Raw genomic sequence first — 20,403 nt, 5'->3', positions numbered from 1 at the left:
GCCTTGGAGCCCTGGAATGTAGCGCCTCATCGGCCAGCAAAATGCTGGGCAGAGGAAGTGTGGAGGGTGGTGTCTACAACATACTCCCCAGAGATCTAATGCATATGTTATTTTCCCTATACAAAGAATCAGTTGCTTATTTAGAAATATAAATATTTTTAAACTAAAGTATAGCAGACAGCTAAGAAACACATGATTATAAAGTAATCCACACATTTTCTTAGAATAGCAAATGTGTAACAGTCTTCTAAGCCATTCAGCTCCACGGTTTGGTGTAAACGGAGGAGGGAAATGTCTTGGCATAAACTAGTTGGCCTGAAGAAGTCCATGCTAGTATCTTCTACTCCTGGGTTCCTTAAGAGAAGCCTAGCTGACATCTGCGGGCTAGACAGTTCTCTGTTGTGAGGCACTGTCCCATGGATTGTAGTACTTAGCAACTTCTATGGTCTTCATCCACCAGATTCTTCTAGTATTCATTCCTGTGACACCCCAAAACGTCTGCAGGGTCGTGCACCTTTGGGAGGCTGGAAGGATTGGCTGAGAGCCACTGCCTTGAGCACTACCAAGCATGAACTACTGTGGCTCCATGTAATGTGGACCTGACTAAGACCCTAAACTGCAGTGTAGGGACTGAGGAGCAGCAGCCGCACAGAGACTAACAGGCACACTGAGGGTGCAATTCACGCAAAGGGCTGCCACGACCATTTTTGGCACTTCCTTGAGGCTACAGCCCTCCTGTTCCCTCTCTACTTGTTCCTGATTTATCTTGTCATCTTTACGGCTTCCTCTTCTATTCTTTGGCTCCAGCCTGGCCCATCTGCCCTAGATCTGTCAACCTCCATGGAGATGAAGAACAGCTGGGCACACTTTTCCATGTAACAATGCCTCCAATGCCACGGCGACAGCTATTTGGTCACTCAACAGTCTGTTTCCCACAGTCAATTATTGGTTCTCCCAAACCCCATTCTGATGGATCCCCTTTCAGTTCCTCTCCACCTGGGTTAGCGTTCCTTGTAGTTTCTAATTTCACAATGTATCATTAAGAATTTTATCCAAAGGTCGAAGCATTCAAAGTCATGCCCTGGAGTTCAAATGCTAATAATAATAATAACTAATACATGACTTCACAATTGATTAAAAGCCTGCTATGAGGCAAGCTCTATTAGGTGTTAGTGTTGTATATGGAAATATCAGTTGTTATTAGTGTTATCATTCGAAGATGTCTGCACAATCCCCCCAACAATAAACAAATAAGTAAATGTAATTTTAAAAATTACAAAACTTCCCATTTCCAAACTAAGCTATAAGTTAAAATGGACCAAATCCCTTACTTATATAAATGTGTATTTTCATTACCTGCCAAGCTAGACTAGAATGTTCCAGGTATGGACTGGATCCTGCCTTGGCTACAGGAGCTCATATTTCTATGAGAACTCATGCTTCTTTCTTGACTTCACTCCCCTCAAAATTACCCTGGGTAAGAAATGGCCTGAATTGTACCCATTGTGACTCAGCTCCCTCCCAGTGATGGTTACAAAAAACACAATGATGTCACCAGTTCACCACAAGATGGATGGTCAATTTCATCTCCTCCTATCCAACTGGCACTTACTGCTGCAGTGAGACCTGAAACTGGACAGTCTGGCCTCCAGAGTGATGAGACAGCAAAACACCTGTGTCCTGAGGAGCAGCAGCAGCAGCAGCAGCAGTAGAGCTGAGCATGATGCCATGCTGCCAAGGAGCCCAGCAGAAAGGCTGCAGAAATGCAACCACCAAGGGCCATTTCTTAGAAAGAAGCCGCAGGACTGTGGGGCCCAGAGTCACAAGAACTCTTCTGGAAAGAGTTCTACAACACTCTCGAGTTCCCTTCCAAAAACACCCCAAGTCCTAAATGAGGCAGCGAAAACCTGGAATTTCTTTACACCCACAAACTTTGTGGGCAAGGCATCAATCCAGAAGACTGAGACCAAAGGTCCACTCACTACTTGTTGTTAAGCAATGAGAGACAAAGGCCGAAGACAGGAAAAAACCATTGAGAAAACAGGCCAATGTCAGTGCACTTGGGAGATGGAGGCAGGAGAGTTTGGAGCTTGCCTGGGTAAGGTACTAAGTTTCAGGTCAGGTTGGGCTCTCTAAGACCCTATTTCAAAGGGTCGTGAGAGGGGTGATAAGGAAGAGGGGAAGGAGGAAGGAATGTGAGAAGTTGGAGGGATAGGAAGAAAAGAAGGAAAAGAAAAAGACATCATTATTTTTTTTAAAATATTCTAAAATAAAGCCACAAATAGATATAGAAGCACAAGTAAGCAGCTCCTGGTAAGAGCTATTAGGTTTTGACATTAGCACGTTTCTAGAGAGAGCTGGGAACAGTTAATACCTCTATCACGTAAGGATACTGATGGGAGGGAACATACAATTTCACTAAATCAAAATAATATTGGCCGTCTGATTGATTTTCTCTCCTAAAACCAGTGACCTAACCAGTTAGGGGAGATGACTTCCATTCAGCATGGCCACCTTCAAGGCTTAGCTTCAGTCAGCATTCACTTATAAAGCAGGAAACAGAACCTTGAAGTTAACAACTTAAGAGCAACCCCCGCAATCACACAGCCACATAATCAAAACATAAATATTTGTGAAAATGATTTCAGCCCTACAAATTCAAATCTGTGCCCCAATTTTCAGGCTTGCTATAAAGGTACATGGGACAGCTGGGCAAGCTGTGTATGGGCACCATACTTCCAATGGTCGTACACTCACAGCCATGCAATCATGAAGTTTCACTCACCCGTTTACTATGTCTCTTTCCACTAAAGCTCAACTTCCCTCAGGGAACAAATGTTGCCTGGCTCTTCATGGCTGAATTGCCCTATTTCTTAAAACACCAGTAGGTATGCTACAAATCCACCACTCAAATGAAAATCACCCAGAGTCCTACCAAATGAGTTCATGAAACAAACTTCCAAGTTAAACTTAACAAATCTCACCAGATGTTGACTGATATAAATCCATAGCTCTTAATGAAAGGGATAGGTCCAATGATTCCTTGCTTCAACCTTGCCTAAATTCTTATTTAACAGGTATCTAACTGGCAATCTGATTTAAAAAGACCTCTCCTGGCTCCCTATCTGTCTACTAAACAGAGGTCAAACTTCTGTATTTGCCTCTAAAGCCTCCAGAACACATTTTCTTCAAGGCCTCTTATTCTCTTCAGGTACCTGGAATAGCCTGATGCCATGCTGCAGATAGATCTTGCTTCCAGTGGCTTCAGTGGTTTATTAATAAATCACCCCCCCCCCCAAGCAGCGGTTGACAGTGTCCCCAAAGTTTATGTCCACTTGGAACCATAGAATATGACTATTGGGATAGAGTTTTGGGATGTAATTAACATGAGCATGGTCATATTAGATTAGGGCTGGCCTAAAATCCAATGCCTGATGTCTTTATATGAGAAATCACAGAAAGAAACACACTGGGAATGAGGCCCTGAGAAGAAGGAGGCAGAAGCTGGATGGATGCCACTGTAAGATAAGGATACCAAAGAATGCCAAAGAGCTAGGGCATGACAAGGAATCAAAGCCAGAGTCTCACCCAGGATAGGAAAGAGATCTATCACTGACTTGTAGCCCCCTTATCCCATCAAGGATGGTTTTCGTCAAGTTTTACATGATGCACAGTCCTGCTGATAATTCTAGCCTCTGTAACTAGGAGAGAACACTTATTTAAAGCCACCAAATTGGTATCCATATATCTCAATGCAGCCCAAGTCTTCCCTGTGAAATGCGACCATGGCTCAATTCGAAAGCCACCTTTGTCCATGACCTATCTCTTTCCTGGGCATAAATAGGACTCCTAGACAACCATTATTCACTGTCTTGGATATGCTCTGAATGTGTTCATCTGGAGGAGGCCAAGGATGGCTTTTCTATTCTGCATCATCCACCAACAGCCACACAGAGTGCAGCAAGTAACCAGCAAACAATGAGTGTTTACTGAACTCATGAATCAGTAGGATGCTCCCTTTTCTGCGGCCAGCCCACATCCTTGATTAGCTCTCATCCAGACTTCCATGGGATGGATTCCTCTCCCCTCCTCTCTTACTTAAATGCATCACTCTGTCCCAACAAAAAGTGACAGCAACAATCCTCGTCAGTAGCAAGTCTGTCTCAGGGCCAGTTCAGAAGTTGTTTTTCTTGCCTTTCATCCCAAGGTTTTTAATTAACTGAGGCCTCAGAAACATCTCATGCTGTGGACCCAAGAGACCAAAGATGTTTATTCATCCGGAGCAGGCAGTGCACAGGTGCAGAAGCCTCATCTTATTACTCTGGGATCAGCCCCAGTGTTGATCTGCAAGGCAGACATCTGACCGCATCGCTGAGATGCCAAGACCAGGTTCTCTCTGATCTGCCTTCAAGGGGAGATGGACACCAGAGCCAGAAGTCAGCAGGTAGAGCTGTCTTGGGGCCCTCTGCCACATGTGGATTGGGGTCCTCACCTTTGACCTCCGGCCCTACAAAGAGCTCTGTCCTTAGACCAGTTTTCCCAGCCTCTAGAACACTGAACAGGTGATATGAGCTTCCCAAGGGTAAGAGTGATACCTGGGAGTTAAAGCAAGTGCTGTGGGTCTTTCACACCTGGGTTCCAATCCCAGCCTGTTACCCAAGAGTCCTTGGGCCGTAGGGAAGTTATCCCGCTTTTCTGTACCTGTTTTTGTTGTTTGTCATCAGGGAAACAGTCATATCGACCATGCTGGGGTTGGTGAGTTGACTGTCAAGCACTCTGCAGGGTGCCCATGGCTGAGTAAACACTCACTAACAGCAGCCACAGGCTCTTGTCCTCACTACTGATCCTTAGCTGCACCTATCGGGACCACATTCCCACCTTGGTGAGGACAATATTCACATATCCAGAAACTCTCTCCCTAGACAAACAGAAGAGACAGTGCCACCAATGATGGGGAATGGCGTGAGACCCAAGAACAGAAGATTGGGGCTGATTCCCTGCCTGCTGGCCGAGTGACCCTGGCTCAGTTACTTTAGCTTTCTACGACCCTACGGGATAAAGTGAGTCACCCGAAATCCAAAACTTTGCCAGCACCAACTGGATAAAGGCCATTCAACTGACATCCTATGTAAATATTCCAAAATCTGAATACTCCAGAACTCAGAAACACTTCTGGTCTCTAGCATCTCATACTGTGGAGCATTCAACGTGCACTGTATGTCTGGGCCCAGTACACACTGTTGCACCCGTGTCTGCTCACTGCAGAGATTCCTTCCAGACTTTGGTGTCTAGATTGTGGGAAACTGTTTGATAAACACCCCAAAGCCAACTTTCTTTCCTTCCCTTTCTTTGTAGGCAAAGATCGCAAGGCCAAATCTGCAGGCGTGGCCAACGAGAGATGGGGCTCTTGCACACGCAGGCTTCTCCAGACTGCGGCTGAGGTCATCCCTACTGTCAGCTGCACTTCGTATTGGCCTCACTTTCTTTCACAATTGCCTTCATTTCTTCACTTGTTTTTAATGCAACAGCTCAGCGGGAATGACTCTGGGCTACTCTAAATCCTCTGCAAAATGAAGCACAGCTCCAATAAATACACCGAATTAAAAAAGCAGAAAGGGTAGAGACCAGCAAAACCCCCCACAGACTTCCTCAGCTTTGAGCTTCGAATCTGCCACACAGGAGGCCATGTGATGCCGCTGCTGCCTATAGTGCTGCTGATGAGGCAACTGGGTGCCGGGAGCTCTTTGTCAAGCATTCCTGGCCTCCTCACAGAAGCACTCTGCCTCTGTCTTCCTTAACTCTGTGCTCAGCCAAGGAAAGTCATTGAGCTTGTCAGCCACCAAAGCTCTGATCCCACCGTGCAGCAATATGGGAAATGATTGCAGCCAGTGAGGATTCACCGCAGCCAGCAAGGACTCACTGTTGATGTGCTCTGGGCACTGGTTCTACTGATGGCCTCCACCCAAGCCAGGATGGGGCACACAGCTACCAAAACACATGGGCCCGGGGACCGGAAGCCAGGTGACTGAGGCAAAACACCAGGCAGACCGCTGAGGGCCAAGAATCCCTGCCTAAATACTGCTGCGCTGCTTTTGCCTGCCTCACAGGTGGTTGGCCCAGCCAGCTACCATCTCTCATCTCATTAGAATGCAATGGAAGGAAGAAACACACAGCGCACTGTAGGTGTTGTGTCTTCTACGAGACGTTGGCAGATATAAGCACATCACAAGCATGCAGCCTAAAGGTGGTGGCTCTGGAGAAATGGAAGCTACTTTATAAATGTCTCCACCCTGGCAGCTGAGGGACACCAGGGCAGGAAAGTGGGTGACACGTGCTGCTCTGGGCATGTGTGGCAGATACTGGAAAGCTTTTCAAGGTTAGAGGCAAAAGAAAAATGATGAGGAAGGAAGGGTGGGAAGCAAGGGATGTGAAGGTGAGTAGACTGCAGAACAGACAAGATTGGCAATGGGGCCTCCTCTTTCTACCCTCCCACAGGAGGATCTTTTGGCCAAAATGCATTATCAACGTGTTTCCTTCCAATACTAAGGACTCCCATTGGCTAATGGTATGTTTGTTTGTTTGTTTGTTTGTTCGTTTTGAGACAGGGCTTCTCTGTGTAGCTTTGTGCCTTTCCTGGAGATCAGGCTGGCCCCGAACTCACAGAGATCCGCCTGCCTCTGCCTCCCAAGCGCTGGGATTAAAGGTGTGCATCACCACTGCCCGGCTTGGTTAATGATGTTTTAATTGGCCAAGAGCAAACTTTAAAAAAAAAAAAAGTCTAAGCGGGCCAGTCCATGTCTGTTTATAATCCCAGCAACTCCCGGAAGTTGCTGAGGCAGGTGGATTTCAGCTGGGCTCCACAGAGAGATCCTGTTTCAGAAGTGCAAAACAAAGAGTGGAATGACCCAGCCCAGCGCTCTCAGAAGGATCCCTGCTGATCAGCGGGAATGCACACTCAAGTACCCCCCCCACACACTGTGCAGCCACGAGGGAACCCCGCCAGCTACTGTCTCACAGAATGATCATGGCTCACAGAGAAGCCACACAGAGTACGATCCAAACCAGGATGATCCAGCGTTCAATCCATGGCTTTGCTGCCCAGCAGCCCACTTTTGGGCTTTGGAACTCTTTCTCCCTGTCCATTTCAGAGAAAATTTCACTTTGTGCTTGGGAAAGCATCATTTTTGTCTTTGTTTCTCACGCTTTCCTTCCCCAGGCTCGCTTCACACATAGCTAGAATCCCTTGATAGCAAAGGATTCAGAATGGGAAATTCCTGACCCCCAGAACCCTGATGGAAAGAATCCTGAGACCCCCCCCTTCCCCCCCCCCCAGCCCCCTTCTCCCTCCAGGAAGGAATTCTACTGACAGGAATGTGTCTTTTCCATGGATATCAGTGGTTGTCACAGTGACTCTTCCTGGGAGGAGCAAAGCTCAGGGAAGAGAGCAATACTGCTGTGGTACCCAGGGAACATCCTCAAAATGCTGCAGGATTACCGCCCACCCAGGACCCGAGAGAGAACTGAGCCCATCTGAAGGTTACCTCGGTGCAGCACTATGTGGTCGATCATGTTGCGTTTGTATTTGGTGTGATAGAGGCAGAGAGGACAGCGGAGGTCTTTGGGGCCTTCCTCTGGGACCGCTGAATGCCCAGCTTCCACGTGCATAGTAAAAGCAGATCTAAGAGAGAAGGGACAGAGACCATGACAAACAGTCACTGATGTGTCTCCTGCGGGCACACCTCTCACAGGTGTCCACATCAGGCTCTGCTGCTTGAGAAGCCTCAACTGAAGCTGTTATGTTTGCTGACCACAATCCCCTTGGCCAGTTAACCAACCCATCAATGAACAGAAATACAGTGGCAGCTACTCAGAACCTTTGCTACTTGGCTGGGATCAAGGTTTCGTGTAAAAAGAAATAAATACCCTACATACTTCAGTCTTGAAAATTAGAAATTGCCTGTTATGCCAAGTCTGGTGGAGCGTGTCTATAAACGGCAGCTGCTCAAAGGGCTGAGGTTGAATGATCTCCTCATTGAGGCTAATGTGGGCTAAATAATGAGTTCAAGGCCAGCCTGGATAACTTACTGAGAACCTGGATAGATCACCCAGCACCACACAGACACACAGATACAAAAACAAAATCCCTCAGAGGACCAACTCTGTCTCCCATCGGGTATTGGAAGGGCTGTTGGAAATCTTGGCTGACTCATCAGCTGCCTTCATGAATCTTCACATCTTCACACGTAAAGCATGATGAGAACAGGTTGTTCAGGCGTCTGTCATGGTGACTGCGACTAGGTCCCCTCAACTCAGAAGTGCAGGCCCTGCTGCCTCTCCCTCCCTCCGCCCATCTGACATCTTTGAACTTGACAAAACCTTGAATGCCTCATTACAAGTGCACGATGGGCAGATAGGATTGCTCAGTGGTCAAGCCTGCTGTCAGGTCTGATGATCTGAGTTCAACCCCCAAGACCCACATGATGTTAGGAGAGAACTGACCCCCACAAATGTGGGACCTCCCGTGTCCTCCTGCAGCTCCACATGTGCATGGTGACATGGGTGTGTACACACACGGATGAACGGATCAATAAATGGTAAGAGTTCCTCATAAGGAAGGGAGTGGGCGTTCCCCTTTGGCAATCTTTCTCTAATGAGTTCTTTCTCACATTTCCTTAATAGATCTACATTTGCTTCAAAAAAACAAAAAATGAGGGCTAGAGTTTAAAACACACACACACACACACACACACACACACACCAAAAGAGGATGTTCTCTGAAAGAAAAAACATGTTCCATTCCATTCCTGGTCCTGCAGCGGACCAGAGCAGTCCTTTGATCCAATCCCACATTGTTTAGAAGCCCATAGGCTCTGACCACTTGTTCTTAGGTAACTCTTGTCCCCCTTCCTCAGGTCCCAAGCAGTCTTTCTGAAACTAGCTTCCTTCTGTGAAGACTGAACCCAACCTTCATCTCACACACTGGCAGAACCTTCCTGGAGCTGCAGGCGGGGAGGTGAAAGGGAAGAGTGTGGTGAGGGCTGGAGCAGGGGCAGCCACTTGAGGTTTGCACACCGGTTCTTCCCCGCCACTTACTTAAAGCCCGTGTAAAAGGAGCAGTCTTTGCACTTGAACAGTTTCTTCCCTCCGTGCTTGTCCCGGTAATGGCGCCTGATGCTCTGGATGTAGCCAGAGGAGAATTCACAGAATTCACAGTGAAGAACAGCTTCCGCCTTCTGGTCCGTGCCGGCAGCGGTCCCGGAAGAGGGCACGGGGCTCACACGGCTGTTGTTTCTTGCCAGGGCAGCTGACTGGTAGTGATTCAACTGCTGCTGAACATCGGGGGGTTCCGAGTAAGAGGAGTCTGTGGAGAGACAAGGGACAGTGACCTGGGCTGCGGAGGACAGCGTGTGGGGTGGTGCTTGCTTAGAAGCCCTTCACCTCAGGGTCTCCCCCACCCCACCCCGCCACCACCTCTGTTAAGACATGATCCACAAAATAGGGCACACCTATTGGGGCTGGCACGGTTGGCATGAGTGTCATGCCAGCACCTTCACACAGCATAGCAGACCTGTCATCCCAGCACCCGGCAAGCGAGGCAGGAGGGTACCTGGGAGCTACTGGCCAGCTAGTCTAACCACACCCTACCTCAAAAAAATCAAGGTAGACAGCCATTGAGGAAGACAAGAGATGTCGGCCACTATCCTACACATGGTGCACACACACTTACACACACAGCTCACACCACGAAACTATTACCACAATTAAGTCCATCAGCTCACCGCCTTCCTCCCGTGGCTAGCATTCTCTGGTGTGTGGTGGGCACACTTTAGACTTTAGATGATAAGAGGCATCTTCCGGCATTAACTATGGCACCTGCTGTGCACAGACAGGCCCCTCACGCAGCTGTCTACCTTTCACCTGAAAGTCTCTTCTGGCCAGCATCACCTGGTCAGTCCTGAACAGTTCTTTCGGGGGAGTAACAACTCTGATCTTCACTACACTATTCGACCCAGAGCTGGGAAGCACATGTAGAATGACAGATACTTCTTCTGAGTCTGACTTGGAGGGCTCGTGGCATTTAAAAATAAAATTCTGAGGTTAAAAGTTTCAAAGAGAAGGAAGAAAGTTGATTTATTTTATTTTATTTTTTAAGGAAACTGGAGTGTGACAACTGGCTACCACAGAACGCCCATCCTCATTGGTGGGAGAAACGAACCAGCACAGTGTACACAGCCTCCGACACGGAAAGAGACTAGACCATTCAACAGCCCCCCACGCCCCGCCCCCGTCCCCTGCAGCCCAGAGTTCTTCACACCATCCAAATCAGTCTTTAACAGGAGTGCTCAGGCACATGGCACTCCCACAAATACAAAAGTGTTTTATGGCTTTGGAGTCAAGAGATTTAAAATTTAAAATATAAAAATCCGATAGTGTTCTCCTGGAAGAGCCGTTTAAAGCTTAGTCAGCATTAAGATGGAGATTTATTCACAAATCCCATTAAAATGAAATTCCAAACAAGTTTCTCTGAAAGGTATTTTTAAGTTTGCAGCTCTGAGGGAAAATGATGGCAGGAACCTTAGCCCAAGGAGCTTTAATGGCAAGTCCTCGTGAAATGGGCCGGGCAGGGGTAGGAGGGACACCTTTTCCCAGAACACTCCTTGGGACTCGGTGGTCCCAATTCAAGGACACTGCCTCACACAACCTGCAGCTGCCTGTGAAGACTTGGAGGAAGCCTGTGGGGACCACCCTGAAGAACGGTATGGAAACAAAGAACTCTCTCTTCTTTGTAAGCAAAGCCTTGTATACAAGCCTTCTCCCCATCCGATGGACACCTCATTCTACAAAGTTCCCCCAGGTGGGAAATGGACCAGTCTTGTGAAATCTCCTATTTGATCAAACCAAGATCAGCTATGGTCCCATTGGCCTCTTGGCCAACCTGGAGGGAGCCACCTCCCTGACTCCAGGGCGGCACACCGCAGCCCCCCACCCCTATCAAGACGCTAAGATGCCTTTCACTTCTTGTTGCCTTGTCTCTCCTCCAGTGTACATTCCTTAAGATAGAGAGAAACCCTTTTGTAAACAAATCCGCCGGGCACAAAACCTGAAACAAAAGGGGAGCCGAGCAATCTACAAGCCTCCCCGGGTTCACCAGCCGGAGTACATGGGAGACAAAGGAAGAAAGGAAGGACATAACCCGTGCATTGTCTCAGTTCCTTTATCTCCACTCCTTTATCCTTCTACCTGCTGCTGATGAACCCACCCAGGGCCACAATAATGGACTGACTGGCAACTCCCATTCTCTCCTTCAGTAGCAGGGTCGTCATTTACCATTTCTCAGATTGTGTCTCTGTTTAAGCCCCAAGACCCAGGTATATCGCAGCTCAGTGAAGCTCCAAACACTCCACTCCCCTGTGTTCCAGCGTGGGCTGAGCACAAGCAGCCAGTGTCCCCAGAAGTCCTAGCCCTCTTGATAGAGACAGCCTTCCTCTGTCTCCTCAGCACTACAGCATAGCTTTCTGAAAGCAACAGGTCACAGCCCATTCTTACTGAAGGAGGTCTGTTCCCCAATGACAAATCCACCCAGAGAATAAGGAAATGTCCTAAGGAAAGGTCCGTTTCTTACAAAGTGGTGGAAACTTCCTCAAGAAAGGGCACACAGCTAGGGAATCTCCCAGGTTAGTATTCACGCAGAGCACATCTCAGATAGCAGGTACCTGACAGCTTAAATCCCTTCCCAGCAAAGCTATAAAGAAATAAATGGATGGCTCCTAGTCAGGCATTAAGGCAGGCTAACCCCTTTCCTCACCTGCCTCTCACTCAAGCAGACTCATGTACCTATCGCTTAGGTCCTCCCCTGGAAGGGAGGCAGTCTCCTTTTAGTAAACACACTTCGTTGTGGCTGTTTCTCGACTCTATTGCACATGACACCATCCATCATAAAACAAAAGCAAAACAAGAGCAACAAAAGCCGCTCAGATTCTAAAATGCAAATTCATATATTACATGAAAGTCAAAGAAAAAGATGCAAGAACTCTTGGTGTAACATTTCAAGAAATGAGACTCAACAATGCAAAAGAAACAGCTGCCACTGACCATGCTCTGAGTGCCTTTTCCTCCCCCCTGCTTAAACCCAGGACTGGTAAACTCACACATGCAAAAGCAAATCCCAGTAGCTACGACACATGTGTAACAGTTCCCAGGGCGGCAACGCACTTTGGGGGACCTTTCAGAGCCTGGCTTTCTCCCAGGTGCCGGCACCCACCCCTTTGTTTGTAAATAACCTGACACTCCCAGCACTGATGTCAAACGCCTGAATTTGTACGACTCCACTGATCTTGAAAAGGCCAGCTTGTTATGCAGTAGAAGGGTCCAGTTTGCTCATGAATTGCAGCCCTGAGGCCCAGAGGAGGCTTGTATGTTGGAAGCAGGGACAGGCGGACCTCAGAGTTCAAGACTAGCCTGGTTTATCTACATAATAAGTTCCAGGCTAGCCAAGGCTAGGTCATGAGATTCTGTCTTATAACAATAATGAGATGCTAGAAAGACTGTTCTCACACATCACTCTAAAATTCCTCATGCTGAGAGGAGGCTGGAGAGGTACACATTTGCAAATGGTGGGTTAGCATTTGGGAGGAGGCAGGATTCTAGGACAGCTGGAAATTTCAAAGCAGAAAAAGACTGCATTCCAGAGGCACCTCCCCAGCCCTCTCTGGTTTACTGTGCTCCTTAGAGGGCTACTTGGAGATTTCTTGCTAATTCTAGAACTCCTTGAGTGGCTAGCCAGAGCTAGGTGTTAATCCTCTCGCTTTTAGTTTTTCTCCATCCTCCAAACATTAGCTATTGCAGAAACAACCACAAGAAATTTGCCTTCACAAGAGCAAAGGCAGAAAGGTGAACTTTGCAAGAACGGTGTGCCTGGAAGAAGGAGCCTTTTGACAGATCCACAGTGCTGAACACACATTTGCTAGCACTGTCCTGGGGCCAGGGTATGTTCCTGGCTCTGGGGACTCAAGGCCAAAGAAGTCATGAATGGTATCTTCTAGCAACTCAGATCTGTTACTAAGTGGTTGCAGCACCCTAAAGAAATGGCTCAGGGGAGGGAGCTGGTGGTTGACTGTTAGGAAAATTCAGGCCCTCTTCACATCTTCAAAACTCATTCCACTCACTGAAGCAATAAAGGAGGCAAAGAAAACAAATAGGCAGTCTCAGAGAGCTTGTCCACTTGAGAGATGGAGGCCAGAAGAGTAGGAATCAGTGTAAGGGTGCAAACTCCTCTTGCCTGCTGAGTGATACAGAATGGTCAAGTCTCAATTTTCTGCAGCTTCAAAAAGAAGTTGGGAGAAAGAGACAAGGGTAGCCAGCAGCCACACTCAATTGTATGTGAACTAAGCTTTTAAGACAGACTTGGGAGACAGGCACAATGATTAGTAGGAATCAAATACCAGGAAAAATAAAGACAAAAGAATCTTAGGTAAGTCCATTTCTGAGGTGGACAGAAGGCAAAGGATTATTCATCAGCAAATATTTACTGACCATCGAGTAAACAGGAGACCTGTTCCGGGACAGTAAGACTTGATCCTTGTCTTCAAGCAACTCATTGTCTCAGAAAGACATAGAAGTGATTGATTACAATATAAAGCAAACAACTGGACATTTTACAGAGACATCTGCACAAAGAAGGGAGAGGAAGAGGGACAATCAGCATCATTTAGTGACTGATCGTGGGAGTGAGGGAGATGAAGCAGGGCTGTCGAGAGAATCCTGAGTGTCCATTAATAAATATGTCTGGTATTAATTACTGTGCTAATTAATGAGATCAACCTAAGACCTGCAGATACTGAATGTTTCATGCACCGCAGCTCTAGTTTACATCATACATTTAGAGATGAGTGAAGAGAAATTTAAACAACTTCATTCTTACGATGGAAAAAAAGGATGATGGGCATGAGAGATGGCTCGGCAGCAAGGATCGTATCTTGGCTATAATCTGCTACAGCAGAGGACCCAAGCTGGTTCTCAGGACCCACATCTGGTAGCTCAAAAACTCCTATATTTCTAGCTCCAGGAAATCCAACACCCTCTTTTGGCCTCCTAAGGTACCTGCACTCAATTGCACATAACCACACACACACACACACACACACACACACACGGACACGGACACGGACACGGACACGGACACACAGAAGGGGGTTAATTAAAAATAAAAACAAGGGCTTGAGAGGCAGCTCAGCAGTCAAGAGCCCTTGCTGTTGTTGTAGAGGATCAGGGTTCATGTCTCAGGACCCACACTGGTAGATGGGTAGCTCACAACCTCCTGTAACTCAAGCTCCAGGGGATCTGGCCCTCTCTTCTGACCTCTGTGGGCACTCAAGCACATATATACATTTAGATACATGAAGACACAAACATATACAAATAAAATGAAATATTAAAAATGAGTCTTTTTTAAAATTAAGATGGGAACAAGGAGAGTGAATGTAACAGAAAAGCAATAGAAAAAACAATAGAAAGGAGGTGGTATAGATTATGTAAACAAACCTTTCAAATCTCAAAGTTCAACAACAGTACAAAAACATCAAAGCAGATAAGCATGCTGATGTGCCCTTGTAATCCCACCATCGCTCCAGAGGCAGAATCATGAGGGTCATGACAAGGTCAAGACCAACCTTGTCTACATGCTAAGTTCCAGGCCAGCCAGGATCATATAGCAAGACCTCATTCTAAAAAACCAAAAGGAAGGTTTAATAATACTACGTGGATTATAATTCTCTTCAGAAAAGCAGATAATTCATCAGCTAAAGGTTGGTTAATGTAAACATGTGGAGATATCCAAAACAGAATGAGGGATAAAAGGGTAAAACTGAGATAAATAGGAACATGGTCACTACCTCTAGCCAAGAAATGATGAAAATGGAGAAAGACTCACTGATCATGGAAGGAGAAGAGCTAGAGATGTACTGTAGTTGACAGCAGGGAGCTTCTGGCATGGTATACAGCTTGTATGATATAACCACTTAGAAACTTTGACAAAAGACCAAAGCAGTCTGAGTATTTATGTGTATGTCAACAATATCCTAGGAATCTGGAGGGAAAAGAATTCTGTTGCACTGGGAAATGCCCCATTGGGATGATAACACCAGTCCTTCATCTACAGCTCAGAAAGGGGCTCAGGGGATGCCTCAAGACCACTCAATATGCTAGAAACCAGCTATCTCAAATTCTTCCTCTTGCATTTGAAATGTTAGTGCATGGCTCCTGTATTCACTCACATTAGAGGTGTAACCATGTGCTAGACAAAGATCTCACCACCCCCCATCATTGCTGCTCTTCCTCTCCACCCCATACCTTTATACCCATTGATCTCTTGGGTCCTCACAATCCACAATTACAACTCAGCATCCTACCTGCTCCTACTTCCTCCAAGATCTAGACTGAGCATCATACACTACTGAATGATTATGGTACAAGGATGTATCTGATGTGCATCTTGAGTCTGGCCCACCCCGTGACTCCAGCCTCACTTTCAGCTAGTTTCTGATTCCTTGAACATGCCAAGTATGTCATTGATCTGGTCCTTGGTCAGGCTAAGTTACTTACTGTTCTACTGCAAATTGCCACCTGGCCTTCAAAACTCTGTTGGAAAGTTACCTCCTTTGTGAAGAATTTCCCACCAAACCAATGAAGTTTTTGTTCAAGTCAACACATACACATCTGCAATTCTCTCCATTACCTCATTATACCTTGTGCTACATTAAATCCTCTTAAGCACTGCCAACATACTAGGCCAGACCAAGGCTGCAGACAGCAAAAAATCTGCTACAGCCCCATCTTATGGAGGCATTTTCTCAATTGAGGTTTCCACCTTTCAGATAACCAAGTTTGTATTAAGTTGACAAAAAACTAACCAGCCCATTCATGCAATACATAAAAGGCCTAGAGATTTACTGCATGGCAACATGTAATGTAGCCAATATGATGCTTAGTATTTAAAATTTGGTAAGAAGGTATAAGTTTTGTGTCATGTTGTTCATTTTTTTTTTTTTCCAAGACAGGGTTTCTCTGTGTAGCCCTGACTGTCCTGGAACTCACTCTATAGACCAAGCTGGACTCAAACTCAGAGATCTGATTGCCTCTGCCTCTGGAGTGCTGGGATTAAAGGCGTGCACCACCACCACCTGGCCCATGCTGTTGTTTTTACAGTAATGTTTCAGTGTGTTTGGACAAGATCATCTGTTAAGTTTACTTAATTATGGTACTTAAGAAAATATTTGTTGGGTTGATTTTTGTGGACAACTATGGCTATTCAGGCAAATAGGTATTGCTTATGCTGAACTACAATGTGATATAAGCTCCACAGGGACAAGGTTTCTTGGTTGGCCCTGGCTTCCCAGGAAGAATTTCAAGAAATGCCTGGAAAAGTACATAAGAAAATGTTTGATAGGCTGAGTTTGTGAAGAAAATATGTATAAATGTGTATGTGTATATATATGTGTGTTACTGAGTGTGATGGTTGCATAGGAATGGCCCCCACAGGCTCATACATTTGAATGCTGGGTCATTAGGGAGTGTGTTTCTTGACAGGGATTAGGAGGTGTTGCCTTGTTAGAGGAAGTGTGTCACTGGGGGTTAGTTTCCGGGTTTCAAATGCTCAAGCTCATGCTGATGGTGTCTCACAGCAATAGAACACTGGCTAAGATACTGAGTATGTAGCACAAAGCTGTCAAGAGGATTCATGGACTTCAATAAATCTAAGTATTTAAAAATATTTCTTGCACTCTATATGAGTTCCTTTGTACCTCAATTCTACTCTCCTTCTCAGGATCCTTCCTGCTCAAGAAAACTGGCATGCAAAATTATAATAATAACTACAGGTGGTTACTATAACCTTCTAGTTACTTCTCCTAAGCTGTCCTGTTTCTATAGACTATTGCAAAAGTGTGTATGAAATGAAGCTTTCAAACACATGCCATCTTAATTCTGGATAGTGTCTGTGGAGGACCTTGAATCTCTAGAGACAGTTACATTATTTTATTTCCTCCTTTTGATTATGTCTTGAGACTCTCCAGGCCAGGGACCCTGGCACCTCCCTGTCTTCTCTCATCAGTGGAGTTCTCTGGCCTGGGTGCAAAAGATTATGATACAATGGCCAAGGGAACAATGGATGCTAGATGACTATATATAGGAATTCTAGGCTTGGTTGTCATGGAAACGAACGGAAAAACAAACACCTAATCCTCAAAATAAAGTCTGAGGCTACACTTGAAGGAAACAGACTTTGAAAACTTCCTGTCATTCTGATGAGTAAAAACAAAACCTTGAAATATGATCAGGGAGTAGATGAAGTGGGGAAAATCACAAACAATATAAAATCTCCTAGTCCTCAAAACTACAGAAGAAGCCAAAACATGGGCATCCTCTCTCTTTGAGATTTATTTGCCATTACATTTCAGGTCTCTGAAAGGGTCTCTCAGAGGCCTAGCTCTGCAGGAACTTCAGGCTGTCACTTTTGGAATCTGGACCCATCTGAGCTAAGTCATCTGATCGTACTAAAAAGTCTACTCGTCTTTCTGTATCTTTCCATCCAATGGCATCAGCAACCACCAAGTCAATGAGATCAGATAAACCTGATCAATTCATTTTCCTCTTTCTGTCTAGCATAAGCCAACCATCTGGAAAGCTCTTTGCAGTCTACTCATGAATCCACTATTGCTGCTCATTCATGTTCAGGCCATCATGGTTGTTCACTTCAAGCATTCCTCACAGACCTATATTCTACTGCTTTCCCCCTTTGGAGTCCTTTTTATTATAAGACCCAAGTGTAATCATGACATCTACCCCCTTACAAGAAAAAGAAAACATCCTCACCCCAGATCTACATGTATGTAACACCAAACACAAAAGCTTCTCAGGTATTTCAACATGAAATACTCAATCAAACAGAACGCAATTCAAATTTGCTATCACCAAGAAGATTCTCCTAGATACATACTCACTGGATTCTCTTATGGGTTTCTTCTACTAGTACTCCTGATGCCATATCAAGATTAAATTATTTAGCCTACACACTCTTTCTTCCTTCCTTCCTTTTTTGTTTTGGTTTTTTGTTTGTTTGTTTGTTTGAGACAGGGTTTCTCTGTGTAGCCCTGGCTGTCCTGGAACTCTCTATGTAGACCAGGCTGGTCTTCTTCTCAGAGATCTGACTGTCTCTGCCTGCCAAGTGCTGGGATCAAAGGCATTCACCATCACCACTGAACTCTAGTCCACACTTTCAAAGTATCCTATGCATCAGGGCATCAATCTCTCTACTACTTCCTAATTTTTTGTAAGTTGACTTCCCTTGGAACTTTGCTCAGGGATTATATTAAAACAAGAGCCCAGCAAACCTGCTGTAAATATCCAGAGTTCAAACTGAAAACATGGCTCTGCAAAACTGAGATTTAAAAGCAAAATCCAATTGGCCAAATGCCACTCTCATTTTGGATGCCAGTTTAATAGAGCCTTCCCACTGAAACACTGACCTACTTTCACTGAAACAAGCTTAGATCTTAATTACAAGGACAATGGTTTCTATACACTGGAATTTGAACGGAAAGGAATTCAGAATCCACAGCCATTCTAAGGAGCCAAAGGCACTCATTTTTGGCTGTGCCTCTGAATCAGCTGTAAGACACCACTGTGAAATAGAGGGTGCAGGAACATCTGGAAGCCATGTGCAGCATTCTCATCTTCCTTTTACGCAGCCATTGGTAGACACAGATGTTTGTGCGATGCTCAGCTGTATATAAGCAATGCATACCCATTGAATGCACCACGACTTTAATACAGTCAACCAAGGCCACTCGTGTAACAATAGAGCACTTTGCAACCAATGACAAAGTATCCCGGATTGCCTTCAGGCATTTTCATCTGCAGAATATTTTCCACCACCAGGAATGTGCTTTCACTCTAGATAGGTAATATTCACGTTGTTCAACTTACATAAGGGCTTATGGTGGCTCAGAAAAGCTGAGATGGCTTCATGTTAGGCAGACAGTCCATGGAGAAACAGCAGCCTAACCTGGGGCGCCTGTGTGGCCCAGTTTTTAAAAAGTGTCTTTCCTCCCCCCCTCGCCCCCCCAGCTCCTGCCACAGTCATTAAGATACATTCTTCACTAGATGTTTTTCATAACTCAAAGACTATTCTTTAAAATCCTCCTTGAAACAGGCTGGAAATTGCAGGGAAGCCAATGAATGCAAGGGGAAGGGGCCTTTTCCTAAGATTTTTTTTCTTTCTTTAAGGAAACTCTGGGTGGCATCTGCCATTGTTAATTGAGAGGTTCTTACAATACCAAATGCATAATTCACCTGTGACTCTTTTGAATTGTGTGATGAGGAAGTAATGTTTCCTGCTGCTCCCTTAGATCCTATAGATGTCTTTATCACACCGAACTAGCCAACACAAAGCACAGAGTACAAAGCCTCCTTTCTAGAAATGACTTGTCCTCCTCCACAGAGAGCTCCTGAGTAACCTCAGAAGGTATTTAGAGCTCACAGGCCATGGGTGAAACCATGGTGCTTCCTCAAGACCTGCCTTGAGGGGAGATGCCCACAGACTTCAAGGAGCTGGTCACAGTGTATGGAGAGCTGGCTACAGGCCGAGCTGTGTGAGCCAGACAGGAAACCAATGTGGAGATCGCTTAAAAGATTAATCAGGAAGAAAAGCGCATCTGGCCTAAGCACATATATTTAGAGACATGTAGTGCTCTGAGGGATGGTATGGAAATCAGGTGAGAAGGGTGATGCCTGATCAAGAACAGGAATGAGCAGCCACACTTCAAAGCACAAAGCTATTCTAAAACCGGCCCCAAGCTGGAGTCTCTGAAGCAGCAAACCCAGTGGGTTTCTTACCCTTTATTCCTTTATTTCCACATGTTCTCACTCAGTGGAAGAAAACCCTCGCTCTGGGTTAAGCTATATTTTTAATCACTGTTAAGGCAGTAGGTTCTTCCGCTAGGGTAGCTCCCCCACCCACTTCAGACTCACTCAGAGGAGCACTGCTCAGAGAAGCTGCCTGGAGGGGGTGGGAGGTAACGCAAGTCTCCCTGATGCTGGAGGGTTCAGCTAGCAAGACAGAGATTCACTCAGTACTGGCTTTATGTTTAGTGGCTCTGTCTGGTATGTGTGATAGTCTTTTACGAATCTTCACCATGACTTTATAGAATTATTGCTTCCCATTTTATAGATGAGAAAATTGAGGGGAGAATAAGAACCAGGTCACATTCCCTCTTTAGAACATGCTTTTTGAAAGTCTCTCATAGTCCTGGAGAAACTCTCAACCAAGCAGACTTCGGGCTGCCCATTTGTCATAGGGAGATAGATGCTAATGCCCAACTTGATGTGGCAACTGTGTGTGAGGGACAG

The 20,403-nt window shown here is 45.8% G+C and overlaps 1 protein-coding gene across 6 annotated transcripts in view; it reads right to left on the bottom strand.

The window, feature by feature from the left end:
* Positions 1–20,403, bottom strand: part of Znf462 (zinc finger protein 462) — a 179,492-nt gene that overhangs the window by 26,063 nt on the left and 133,026 nt on the right. For all 6 annotated transcript variants that reach the window (XM_076564229.1, XM_076564228.1, XM_006985266.3 and 3 more), the window contains exons 8-9: positions 9,094–9,361; positions 7,542–7,678 (exon numbers count right to left, since the gene is read on the bottom strand). In XM_076564229.1, the coding sequence (XP_076420344.1) occupies positions 7,542–7,678; positions 9,094–9,361 (405 nt within the window). The remainder of the gene's footprint in view (positions 1–7,541; positions 7,679–9,093; positions 9,362–20,403) is intronic.

This window comes from Peromyscus maniculatus, chromosome 2, assembly GCF_049852395.1.
Source record: "Peromyscus maniculatus bairdii isolate BWxNUB_F1_BW_parent chromosome 2, HU_Pman_BW_mat_3.1, whole genome shotgun sequence".
NCBI lineage: Eukaryota > Metazoa > Chordata > Mammalia > Rodentia > Cricetidae > Peromyscus > Peromyscus maniculatus.
This window is presented reverse-complemented; position numbering and strand designations above follow the sequence as displayed.